The sequence below is a fragment of the Cyprinodon variegatus genome, unplaced genomic scaffold (genome assembly GCF_000732505.1).
Source record: "Cyprinodon variegatus isolate N-32 unplaced genomic scaffold, C_variegatus-1.0 Scaffold309, whole genome shotgun sequence".
Classification (NCBI taxonomy): Eukaryota; Metazoa; Chordata; class Actinopteri; order Cyprinodontiformes; family Cyprinodontidae; genus Cyprinodon; species Cyprinodon variegatus.
Window position 1 is genome coordinate 492,842 of NW_015150762.1, and position 13,644 is coordinate 506,485.

Below are 13,644 nucleotides of genomic sequence, written 5' to 3' on the forward strand. Positions count from 1 at the left end.
AATATATATATATATATATATATATATATATATTTTTTTTTTTTTTTGATGCCCCTTTTAAAAATATGCCTTTTTGCATATGATATTCCCTCTTGTTCCCTTGGATTTAAAGCCAATACCTTTTTCTAGGCAACTTAAAGCATATTGTTAGTGTTTTTCACATGAAACTATTTAACTAGAACAAAGTTCAGACCAATATGTACCTAGTGTATTCCTTACAAAAACAATCAGGATCAATAATTTAGAGCTTAAAGAAAACCAGATATGGGAGCATTCACAAAAGGTTAAATCAGTGCATCTCAGGCCATAATGCCAGTCAGACTTTACCTAGCCATATGGATGGCAAAGGCTACAGAATAAATTAAACATACAGCCCCAGATATATTTTTGAACAAACTACCAAACTTTTTTAGTGGATTGTTGGAAAAACCATAAAACTTTAGGGCTCTTAAAACTTGTATGGCAGGTATATTCTACCTCTGCTGAAGGTTGTTCCAAAATATGCACAAGGCTATAAAACTATACTTTTTAAACCTACCTGATGTGAATTAAAGATTACAAGCAGCAAAATAGATTAAACATTTAAATAAAAATTGTAAGATTTGTGTGTCTATTTTTTAAAGCAAGTTAAAGCCTGGTGTTAATGCTTTAACCAGGCTGACATTCTTATTGATTTACGGGTTAAGATCAATGGAAAAAAAACAACTTTGCTCAGTCTTAAGCGTCTGAAACAGGCTCCAAGGTCAGAAAAAGCCTATTGATTGTGAGCAATCAATAACTTCTTGAAGTCAGAACCACTGAGAAATGAGCTGACTCGAAGCAGAGTGGAGAGAGAGGCTTCTCTGCTCAGAATAGTCTGGAGACAAATCCTCATTGAAAACCCTTTTATCCAAAGTAGCCTACAGATAGGACCCTACCACTGTTCAAGCAATTCTTGGTGCTTTTTGGATATGATCTCACACAACTCAAGAAGCTCACTGGAAAAAATGGATATCTAGATAAGTAATAAGTGCATTTGTTCTTGAATTGAGGAGGTAAAAGAGACATTTTGCCAATGGAACAAGACAATTTACATTTAAAATAAGAAAACACAATTGCATTATCTTATTTCAAGTGCATTTTATCTAATTATCTTATTTTAAGAGTAAAAATACTCATTCCATTGGCAAACTACCTAATTTACCTACTTAAAATAAGGATAAATGCACTTAATTTAAGAAACATTTACGGTACTTATTTCTAGATCGTTTTTGCAGCACTCAACAGAAAACAAAAGGCAAAATAATCAACTTCCCACTAAAAGCGCTGAATTGTTTGGATCACAACCAGAGGAGGGTAGGGTGTTCAAAAATGAACTTAACCCTTGCTAACACACCTGAAAAGTAAAAACGCACATAATTTTTTTTTTTATTTTATTGATGCAAATAATCCAGAAACAAGCAATGAGTCTGTATGCTCTATGTTAGATGGATATGCTCACAGTAGCCTGAAATCTATGGTTAAAAATACTTATGTATTTATGTAATTGTCTAATAGTGTAAATAAACCTGAATTCTGAGTTTTAAATGACTGTAAGCCAAAATAAAAACAAAAAATATAAATATAGTAAAGGAATCCATTGAATGAGTTTCACCTTTAAAGCTAACTTGCTGATTTAATTTCTGATCATATAATAACTAACCAAGATGCATCTGTAGATTTGAAGTATTAGGTTTAAAATGAGCAAATCGCACTTTAAGACCTTAGACTGCGACACCATATATGCTTAGACAAGCAGCATGGGATTTAATATATTGTTTGAAAGGTAAAGCCTTATTTTTCTATCAGGAAAAGGTGGTTTTAGTGGTGACCAGTGAGTGCAAACACTACCGGTAAAGAAAAGGAAATTTTTTTTTTTTTCTTTTACATCTTAATAGTCTATCATATACAGGCTCACCTAAAGAAACAGCATATCTGGTCAAAAAACACACAAGCTCATGTTTACCTCGCCCTCTTTATATATATTCTCTGCTGTACAAAATTATCTTAAATATATTAGTTTTCTTTTTAATCTCTTTTTCTTATAACTGAAGTCCAAAACTTCTCTATATGTTCTTTTTAATGTTTTTTTTTATTTTATTGCTGTCTTGGGGAAGAAGAATTTGGAAAACAAAGATAATGTTGGGTATTTTTACCTTTTTTTTTTTATAATAAATTTTAGTTAAGTAAGTGGGACTTATACCCTTAATGTTAGTGTGAAAGCATACAAAGAATTAACAAGACAAAATCTTGAGAAAAAAAACGCTAAATTAAACCTCAACCAATCAGACGTTTTCAATTATCTTATCAGTGTCATTTGTTCTAATATACCAGCATGAGTTCAGCATATCTCATATTTGCAAACTGGCACATTTCACTTTTAGCACCTATATTTTGCCAACATCTGTAGATAAATATGATGGGTAAAATATTATTAGCTTATACACTGGGTGCTCTTCGCCTCCATTTAATAAATGTCATAGACTAGATGTAGACTGTTCAATCAGCCTGCATTTCTTATTTTGATCTTTTTTCTCATTGGAGGGTATAAAAAAAAAAAGAATAAACTGATTTAGCTCTTTAAAACTCATAAGCTCAACTCATTAGGAAAATATAAGTGAAATCCTTTAAACATTTAACCTCTGTTGATTTCTGTAATTTGAAGCTTAGGATCGATTTCTTTATATTATCTTTTCAGTATTTTTTTGCTGCTTGTTTTTAAATAATTACTTCCTACTTACTTTACTTAAATCAGTTAACAAGCCTTAAGGTAAGGAATAACATCTATGTTATGATGGACAAATAGATAATAAAGTGACACAGAACAAATGTCCTTTACACATTTCTTCAGTTTTTGATATTTTTGCCAAAGATTTAAGATCGTCCATCTTCTCCAGCTTATTCCGCCAGGGTCACATTGGGGCCGATGCCTGAGGGCAATTTAGAGAACCCAATAAAGGGAGTACCCAGAGAGAACCCGTGCATTCACAGAGAGAACGTGCATGTGCAAAAGATTTCCTAGGCCAGGAATCAGACGAAAACCTTCTTGCAACAGTGCTACAAACTGCAACACCATGCAGCTGATTTAAGATCAATAAAGAAATATTTTAAGTCAAACAAAGATCATAAATGCTGGGTTTGAGTGAGCCATATGAGATCTGTAATGTAACCTCTTGGATGATGCTTTGATAAATTCTGCTATGTTGTCCACTCCTGAGAAGGTTCTCCATTTGTACACAGTTCCTTAATAGGACTTTGAAGAGTACATGCATATAAAGATGTAAAACACTGGGTTTCTTTCTGGGTTAATTACCAGAAATGTAAATGAGAGCAAATGTGGCCTTCAGATGCTAACACGAGAAGTTATTTCAGCTTAGACACAATAGCAACCAAATGATAAGACACTGCAATGGTCATGCTATACATCTGTGCCGTCTCCGTCCATCTTCGTTGTCAATTTGTGTACTGCATATAAAAGAGTATGTTTTTTTAATATTCAATACAGAATGTGCACATAATCAGCAGCAAAATGTATGTTTTCGTCAGTGATTTATTCTGTAAACTTAAATTTTCTTAAATTAGGCTGTTTTTATTTTATTAGAGTATCAAACCATTTCCAACTGTAGTTATCTTTGCAATATCAATGTGTACAATGTTGTAATCTCAATGGACAGCTTGAATGCAGCGTTAGGGAGGTCATACTTAAGCTCCCGAATCAACAAGTTCCTCATGCAAAAGTGATATATATTTAAATTACTTGATGGATGTAGATTTTCCCAAATGTATGTGTATTTTTAGTGGCTTAGACACTAAGGTACGGTTGGATCATTGTAACGAAAGAAGAGTTAAGAAAATGCAGGCCTCTCATTTTTAATATGGGAAACTAAATAGTCATAGCAGTTACATGTTCCTGCATTATGCAACCCTGTTGTTTTCATTTGGAAGTCAGTCAGTTAGCTTTCATCTTTGAAAGAAAGTACATTTCTTTAAGATTTTTCAAATTTGTTCAAGTCAAGACTGACTTAAAATAGTACAATAGCTGTAACCTATTTCCAGAATATGATTTTGCAGTCTAACACTTGTGAATTTCACCAAAACTCTCAAATGGCCTACTTAAATTCTCATTATCATTGCTGCATGAACATTTTGTTTCTTTTAAACTTTTTCCATCCACTTAATTTTCCATTGACAAACAGCCCTCTGAACAGCTTGTTTACAGATCTACCCTGCTGGTAAGAGGGTTTCAGGGATTTTTGCTTGCAAGCTGAAAAGTCAGCAATGTTTTTTTCCATCACAACATAAAATGTCTGCATTTAAAATCTTCTTTATAAGTTGTGTAATGTTTTTTGTTTTAAAAAAAATATAAAACATTGTCATAATCATGATTAGCAACACGTTAAATTTATAAATTTTTAAGCCAAATATTTTAAGTACGGCACTTTAGATTTTTGCTTATCGAGATTGATCTAGTCTAGCCTCTCTTCTATTTTTCAAATTGTGCCTTTATTACGCTTCCATTTCTTTTTCAAGTTTTGACTTGTTTCATGTGATGGTGGCAGTCCGTTTCAGAAGCCTACCAAAACATTTAGCATTTTAGGAGGTAAGAAATGGGAATTTAAATGCATTTCAATTTTTCATAAATTTTAAGTCACTGAAATTATTACAAAAACCTGCATAATTTATGACATTTTCCGTTCCTGTTTAAACGATTTGCAACATTGATTGTTGGAACCTCTCTGGTGTGCAGTCTAAAAGCAGAAAACAAAGATCCTCAACAGAAATGCATGAATAGATATTTATGCAAGAAATGGAGAAAGGAACACAGTATGCAAGGACGTCACATTGATTTGGGCCAAAAGAGGTAGCTGATGTCACTTTTCTTTTCAAGCACGATAGCAATGCAGGTCTATTTGCATACAATGCATCCCGAGGATATATTCTTATGTAAAAACACAATGTTTACAAACAGAAACATTATGCATTTACAAAAGCACCTGTACAAATACATGTTTGCAAACCCACAGCAAAACATCTAGAAGATTTATCTGAACACATAGACATTCTTATTGCCATGTGAAACGTTAAAAAAAACAAAAAGAAAAAAACAAGAACTGGGGGTTCTTCTGTACATCAGAGGGTCGTCTCTGAGCCACATTTAGCCAAGAATGTTAATGCATGTCAAGTGGCTGTTTCCTATGATAAAAAAGGCAGCACACAAAGAGAAACACTTAATAAGTTTGTTATTATACAATCAGCATTTCAACATAACTGAAAAAATGAGTAGGGTGTACATTAATAAATGATCTCAGGGCTTTAATGATGGAACAGCGAAGGTCTAAAATAAATGAGGATTTAGGTGCTTTAATATTGGAATAAGTCTTAATGTGTCTGCTCTGGTGTTTATAATTCTGCAGCTGCATTTGTATGTTTGTAGGTGGAGGGTGGAATGTCTCGTGGCAGAGGGAAGGATTAAAGGATTAAAAACTAAACTGACAGTGAAAGTCAGGGAAGAAGGAGAGAAATATGATGAAATAAGCAGCAGAAGCTCAGTTGGTGTAGATCTGGCCCTCGGGGGGCTGAGGAAGCTTCATGTTTTCTTTGCACATCATGAGCCGTCGCAGCTCCAGTAGCACCATGCGGATACTGTAGGAGTTCTGCCACTTTGCCAGCGGCGTCACAGCGTGCATGTCAACCTGCAGGAAAACAACATTTGTCTGTGAGGCTCAAGATCATTTCTCCTGACCACGGCTTACTGCAAGCATCTTCACAATAAAACCACAAAGAATGTATTTTATTGGGATTTTATGCCATAGACCAACACAGAAAAGTACATGATTGTGAAGGAGGGACATGACACATTATGACCTCTGCAACGATGTTGTGTTTGTGTGTCTGTGTACAGGATAACTTGACAAGTCAATTCCAGATTGTAATGTTCTTTTTTTTTTTTAACCAAAGGTGCACCTCAGTCCAAGAAACACTCCATTACATTTTGTTGTCGATCCACATCATAGTCAAGTTTGGCGGAACAAGCAGTTCCCTCCTAAGCCAGAGGGTGGCAGCAGTGACTATTGACAGCTTCGGCATTGGACTCAAAAAAGTGAACTTTTGCTGCTGGACGCCGGATCCTAAACCAATCAGACAAGCTGATACAGGAGGTTTTTTGGGGGGAGACAGACACTACCTGCAAGCTGTAATTGCTTCTGCAGACATTCTGCATAAGAGAAATTTATAAATATAAAGGGTTTAAACTCCAAAGGTTAAAAAAAAATGTATATAAAAGAGAGCAAGCTCTGATCATTAAAACATTTTTTATGAACTATGGTGAAACAGTTTATAAATATCCAAATTAACTAGTAATGTTAAAACCTGCCAATGAAAAATGTTCAATGATATATTCTGGCAATTGCATGTTTTTAACACAAAACTTAAAAACCCTTTATATTCACTTCCAGCTGCTACTAACAGCAGTGGGAAATCCTCCACAGGCTGGCCTGCAGCATAGAGCTTTTAGCTGGGTTTGTCACTACCTGATCCGTCCCGGAAGCATGGACATATAGCATTTGCGCATGCACATCCAGATATACAGCCGGGTCGTCCTCTTTTTGTTAAAAAGACCTAAATGACGTTTTCCCTACCAAAAAATAGTAAACGTACTAAAATATAATGTGTTAAAGGTTAATAATATATTTCCTGAGAAAATAAATGACTTAAAATCCTTTTTATCAGTCGTCTCTGCTCGATCTGCACCGGAAATGAAATCCTACGCTACTTCCGGTGGCTAACTTTTTCAGCTTTGGATTTAAACATAAATCTAGTCTATTTGAGTTTAATGTTTCCTTTCATGTTAACCTTATGCTATATAGTGCGTAATCTAAAGAAAGAAACAACTAAAATGCAGATAAACATGGTTTAATCAGATTTTGCCGGACTGCTCTGAGCATGCCTGATGATGACGTCAGAGAAGCAGTTTAACGAAGAAAATGTAAAAAGCATAAAATTTGTTTCACAAAAGTCATAAAACATTTTTTAAATATGTGTATTAGCATTGTTTCGTGAGTTAAGGATAGAAATAAGTAGTAGTAGTAGCAGCTTTAGGACCATAATTACATTACTTATGGACACCCAGATGTATATCTGTTTGCGCATGCGCAGGACGGATTGTGCTTCCAGGACGGATCGGGTAGTAAGAGGGATTTCCAGCCCTGCTTCCTGGGGGTATGCTGGAGGTCTGGGTCTTAACAAGAACTTCATATTTTTGTGGCATAAAATCCTGATGTACCGACTGAACTGATGATGGTTGGAGGGGGACTTTCTCGCTTAAAAATGCGTTGAAACTACTTCTCCAACTCATCAAAACGGATAAAGCCAAGTTGCTCTCTAGCTTGTAGCTACAGAAAAGAGCAATTAAAGAACGAGAGCGCCAAGCATCCAGAGTGTCAAAGCATCTTTACCAGCGTAAGACCCAGTATCTGATCCAGCGACCAAATTTGCGACAAAATAGTTTTTGACACCCAGATTGCATTCAGTGCGAATGTACCTGAAGTCACAACATGGGACAAAACGTGCTACCTGGCGAAGGTCTCCCTCTCCGAGTGCTTTTCTAGTTTTCCAAATTGTTTGCTGAGTGATTGAATGCAGGGCCACTCTGAACATTAAATTGAACTGAATAATGCATGGTAGTGGCAGAATCATGATGTGACAGTTAGATATAAGGTGACATTTGGTATTAAAAAAATCACCCAGCAAGAAAACTTCTGGTTAGTAAACACCATAAATAAAAACAGTTACCAGGTTTGGACAGGATGGATTCAGATGTTTTTGTTTTCTCTAAATGCATAAGAAAACGAAGCCCATTTGCTTAAGCTAAAGGTTAGGAAACTTATAGACAATTCTTGCAATGTTTGGGATAATATATTCATTAAAAAAATAAATCATGGTTTATTTCCATTAATACTAGTTGTGGCTGATATCATCAATATTTAAACATATTGCTATTGGACCCATAAGTATAGCTGAGCCAATATTAAATAAAACTTATTTCAATTTTGTTGCTGTTTGCTCACAACATCAACATGGAGGGGCACCAATACAGAAGGACAGCGACTTTTAATACTATATTTGTATGAACGCTTATCTGCTTTATAATTATATACTACCTTGTGCTGCTCTATTACATAAAATGCCAGTGGAGCAGGCTTCAGTTTTTTCTATTAACACGGAAAAATGTCAAAAAGTTCAGAGGGTATAAATACTTTGACAAGAGTATGTATCAACTTCAAAAATGTTCATAAAAACCACGTTTTTTTTTTGATCAGCTTAAAAATGCAAAAAAAAAGTGCTTATAAATCAAAATATTTCCATCCAATTTTTAATACTAATATACGATAACAATAAAAAAAAGGAACCTGGTACCTAATCTGGCCAGACAACATGGAAAGAAAACCCTTTAAATGTACCATGAGTTATACTTCTGAAGCAAATATTATGCAAATAAAATAAATACGGTTGATGATAACATTCATGAGGCTGTATTATAAGTAAGTAGCTTTGAGGATTTACATACCACGCCGTTGGAAGTGTGCACACCATTCAGGTTTATCTTGGTCACGAATCTGACGAACGGTGGTGACTCTGGGTAACCTGGCCCACATTCAACCTTCAGGTTATACATCCTGTTTTCATAACTCGTCTGTGGACGGAGAAGAGAGAGACATGGGACACTGAGCTTAAAAAAATGGAGATTATACAAACATTTCCAGACTCAGATTTTCAGATACCTCGTCAGTTTCGACCCATATTTAATTCTTAATTTGAATCATATTTATAACAGAATTAAAAACATGCTAACATGGAGACAAAACACACTAAGTTAATAAGTTAGTTACTGAAGGTAGCAAAGATTATCTAACATTGTTTGCAATTTGTGAAATATGTATTCAATGCCTGAAAGTAGAAAGGTAAATAAATTAATTCAGATAATGCATTTAATATAATCTAGGGTAGCTTTAATAAACCCAGAAACTGAAATTATTTTTCTATATATTTTGAAAAATAAAAGTAAATTGTCTTTCCAAGGATTTCTGTCCAGTAGAGAATAATCCAGCACAATCTCACCCAAGTCGTATAGTCGAAATCTACATTATATATTTTATTTTTGTTACAAATATGTTCAATTAACTGTCTTCTATCCAAGGATCCTAGGAATGTGAGAATGCAGGCATGTTTTGCCTCAAGTTTAAAAAATAAATTCATAAAAAAACAGTACCTACACATTCTAACATTTTGTAAATCACTTTACTCAGCTGAAGATTTCTTTGAATCCTGACTAAGTTTTAATATCTTTATTATATGTTATTTGCTTAAATAAGCACCTACTGTACAGTCTCTTGTTCTAATATCATTTTCAATTTTAAAATAATACTATATTAACCAATAACCACGCCATTTTCTTTTACTAAGCTTTCAAATTTACTGAATAACTTTCAATAATACTCTCTATGATTATGTACACTTTAACTAAACACTGCTTAGTTTACAAAAATAACATTTAAACGGTCTTTTCTAATAATCAAATTTCTGAATCAATGACTCTAATCCTTAAAATTAGTAGAAACAAATACCTACAGTGTCTCTTTATGTATAATAAAAATATAAATTTTACTTTTGACTGATTTACTTAAACTTTTTGATGATGCTTTAACTTGAAATAAAAATAGCAAAACTTCTTTTTCTTCTTACTTGCAGAGGATTTAACTTCTGTTTCAAACTATCTTTTTAGTTTGGATGAGAAGTCAAATCTTTTCAAGATATAAGAGATCAAGTCTAGTTACTCTATGTGAATTTAGACAAAAAATAAACAATAATGTACAACAATAAATTTTGATTAAACCATAAAAAAGACGGTTGTTTTAAAAACAAATACAGTGACATGTGTCGTCCTGTTGCAAAGCCTGATTTGCTCACTGAGCCTGTCCAGTCATACAACAGTGCATTAACCTCTTGACTCGGCTGCTTAAAGGCTTACAAGGCTGTGAGGTGTTTAAATGGCAGCACTAACCCGCGGAGGCCCGAGGATCACTCCTCTCCACCGTGTTAAGGTCATGTCCTCATCATCCTCCAGACCCCAGCTCACAGTACCGTCTCCCACACCTTTCTGACCCTCTTCCAGCTCCTCCAAAAGTCGAAAATTGCGAGGAACTTTAATGCCTGTGCACAAGGAAAAACATTTCCAACATGACAGATGTAACCAAGTCCCTTTAAGCTGTTCGCTGGGGTGACGTCACCTTCCTGAAATTAAACGTTTAGACAGGTCAGCTTTTAGACATTCCTTTAACGGTCCTTGTGATGAGACATTTAAAAATGTTGCAAGCCAGGGAAACAAAAAATTATATATTCACATGCTGCAATAAAAGTACAAAAAAATAACACACTCTTATTATGATCAACAAGAGTTTATTGCCATCATCAAGCTACAGAGAGCTTCTTCTACATCGATTCGGCAACAATGAAAACAATATCAGATAAGGGTCTGGCAAAAGTATTAATTTATCAATTTTCTTAAAGCCTTATTGAGTATTAGGTCAACAAATAAACTTTTTGCCATTATTGATCAAATAATAGAAAAAGAAGCAACAGATTAATCAAATTTCAAAATAGACATTAGTTACAGCCCTAAATTAAAGTCGGTGTGGCTTTTAGATGCATCTCTCCTAAAACACACCTGAATTGTTTGTTACCGTATCTCATCAGAGCCAATTGACCTGCTGGTGAGGGACTTAGGGCACTTAAGGCATTCAATTCAGGTGTGTTTGAAAAGGGATGCATCTAAAAGCTGCATAATATTAGCTCCTAAAGACTAAACATCTACAGCTAAACTTTTCCAGTTTAGCTGTGGATGTAAGCTTACAGCCATTGTCCTAAAGAGGGTTTAAATTTAAGGCATTTTACAGCTTCTAACATGTTTATATTCAATCTATCTCCCCTTAAGTTATGATCAGCTTTTCTGTCCTAATACATAAAAAGTATCCCCACAGCATGATACTGCCACCACTACCGTACTTCACAATAAGGATGTTTTCTTTTATCATGTCTAGTTGGTTACTTGCACACATGTTGTTGTTACTAAGTAGGATTTTTATCCCATCTGACCAGAGCAATTTTAGCAATTACCATGGGGTTACCATGAGCTTTTTGGCCGCTTCAGCTAATACGTTTAGGTGGAGAGCCAAGTCTTTCTAAGTCTGTTGAGTGAATTGAATTGAACATTGCTTCAGGATTTTTCCACATGTTTGCATTAAACATGCCTCAAACATGTCATTCATTCATATCTGACCCATCTGCTGTGTTCCTTTATATTTAGGATCGCATCTGTTCTTTTATTTTCTAACTTTTAGATGATTGAGAGCATAAGTGAGCAGCCCCGTAACCAGCATTGAGAACGCCGAGGTCATGTTCCTCTGTATTTTGCCTTTTTTTTTTTTTTTTTTTATTCAGAGAAATGTCAAACTATATGATGAAAATTGTTCTAACTTTGATTGGTTTAAAGATCAGCATGTATTCTCATTTGTTAAAAAAACAATATAATATTGCAAGTCATTTGATTCATTTAGTGGGACATGCACACACACAGTGATGATGGTGACAATAATAATAGTAGCAATAATAATTCAGTATTAAAGGGGAACACCGTTTTTTTAACATTGGGCCCTTGATTTTACGTCATGTTCTGTGTCGTTTGTGTCATTTTGTGTCATTTGGAGCTGTTCCGGTTAAGTTGTATCCAAGTAACGTCTTCCTAGTCTTTCTATGGGTAAGAACTTGAAGGCACAAACTAAACTGTTCATAATTTGTTCTTTATGGTACGCCAGCATTCATAACATGTAGGCGAATCACTGTCCCCCAGACATCCGCCGTTATATTTTTAATATTTCTATTTTTTTAAAATAAAGTGGAGTGTGTATGATGTCATCCGCCCGCCGGACAGGCAGCCCAGGCCACAGGCAGCTATGCTCTACCCCTTCTATTAATTCGGCTAGCTAATCTGAATCGAGATCATCTGTGGTATTGGCACTAGACATCTTCCAGGCATGTGAGTAAAACTAGCTGCTGTTCAGCTGACAGGATGAATGAATGGTAGCCGGCGCGCATGGATGACATCATACACGCACAGCTTTGTTTTTAAAAGATATAAATATAAAAAATATAACCGCGGATTCTGGGGGACAGTGATTCGCCTACATGTTATGAATGCTGGCGTACCATAAAGAATAAATTATGAACAGTTTAGTTTGTGCCTTCAACTCGCTGCCCATAGGAAGACATTACTTGGATATAACCTAATGGAATATCTTCAGAACAGCTCCAAATGACACAAAACTCATATGGGTGAGTAGAATATGATGTAATAATGTAAAGGGCCCAATTAAAAAAAAAAAAAAAAAACTGGCGTTCCCCTTTAATAACAACAACAACAGTAATATAGTATAATAATGATGATGATAATAATATCACTCACTCACTGAAATACTCAGCTTTGGAATTGCTATAATAAACATGTTCATATTCACCTCCTTCATGGGCTTGTTATTTAACTCTCTTTATTCACGTTTCCAAAATATATTTCAAAAAGTCCCCATATTAGGATTTTTCTTTGTAAAGTAAAATTTATTGCAATATTTGACCTCGGTATTTCAAAAATCCTGGTTACGGCCCTGTAAGTGAGCGTGTAGATGTTCACAGCTACTGGTATTTTAAACCGACATAACTGCAGTACATACCGGTATATATGAAAATAATGTTTAACACTAGGCTTATTGTTTTGGATTTATCGCCGCCGTGATGCTGCATCATCTGGCCTCTGCAGTGAGGAGGCAGAACTGCGCCCTTTCACAGACCAAACAAACACAGACACGCTTTCAGATGCTGCAGTATCTGATTCCCAGTTCAAGGGGTTCAAAGCAATCCCAGCTGATGTCTACCCAACCCAGGGCTCATGCACCACCAATCCGCTGATAACGCCGTGAAAACATCCGTTCAGTCTCAGTAAATAACGTTGCAAAAAGTAGGAAGAAATACGGGTTAGCGGCAACGTTTGGTTTCGGAACCTTTCATGACGAAGCGTAATTACATTAACAGTTAAATAACTATTAACGGGACATGAATACTTTCAGCGTAAGTGCTACATCCGTTATTTAAACTTTAAATTTAGGCTAGCTTAGCTGCTGACATCGCTTCCTATTCATTTTCTGTGGCTTTTATTTTGTGTTTATCTTTTCAAAAACTATTTTCCAAACTGTGCTATAAAGCCAACCTCGATAGAAAATCAACAAATGTACAATTTGGTGAATTGAAATGCGCCTCCTCTGTGTGATAAAATATATTTTTATGTCATTTACCTGATCCGGTGGCGACCGCCATCTTGTCGCTACGTAGCGGGAGCGCGCACGTGCTCAATGGTGCGCGCGTGCGTTGGAAGCATCTTCTTTTCTGTCTGTCCCTCTGCTAAAAGCAGATCCTGCTTTTGTGCTGTTTTTAGCACTTAAAAGACAAGCACGAAAATAACCCTGTTATCTGCAAACTTATAAAGCGAATAAATATTTCGAGATAAAACGAATGTTTTATTTT

The 13,644-nt window shown here is 35.2% G+C and overlaps 1 protein-coding gene across 1 annotated transcript; it reads right to left on the reverse strand.

Moving 5' to 3' along the window:
- Positions 1-4,799: 4,799 nt before the first annotated feature.
- Positions 4,800-13,478, reverse strand: LOC107090723 (ubiquitin-conjugating enzyme E2 variant 1). Its single transcript, XM_015384275.1, has 4 exons — positions 13,416-13,478; positions 10,079-10,227; positions 8,585-8,710; positions 4,800-5,711 (listed from the first exon to the last, which is right to left on the reverse strand). Exons 1-4 carry the CDS (start codon positions 13,435-13,437, stop codon positions 5,565-5,567), a joined length of 444 nt encoding a protein of 147 aa, XP_015239761.1. The 5' UTR covers positions 13,438-13,478; the 3' UTR covers positions 4,800-5,564.
- Positions 13,479-13,644: the final 166 nt, after the last annotated feature.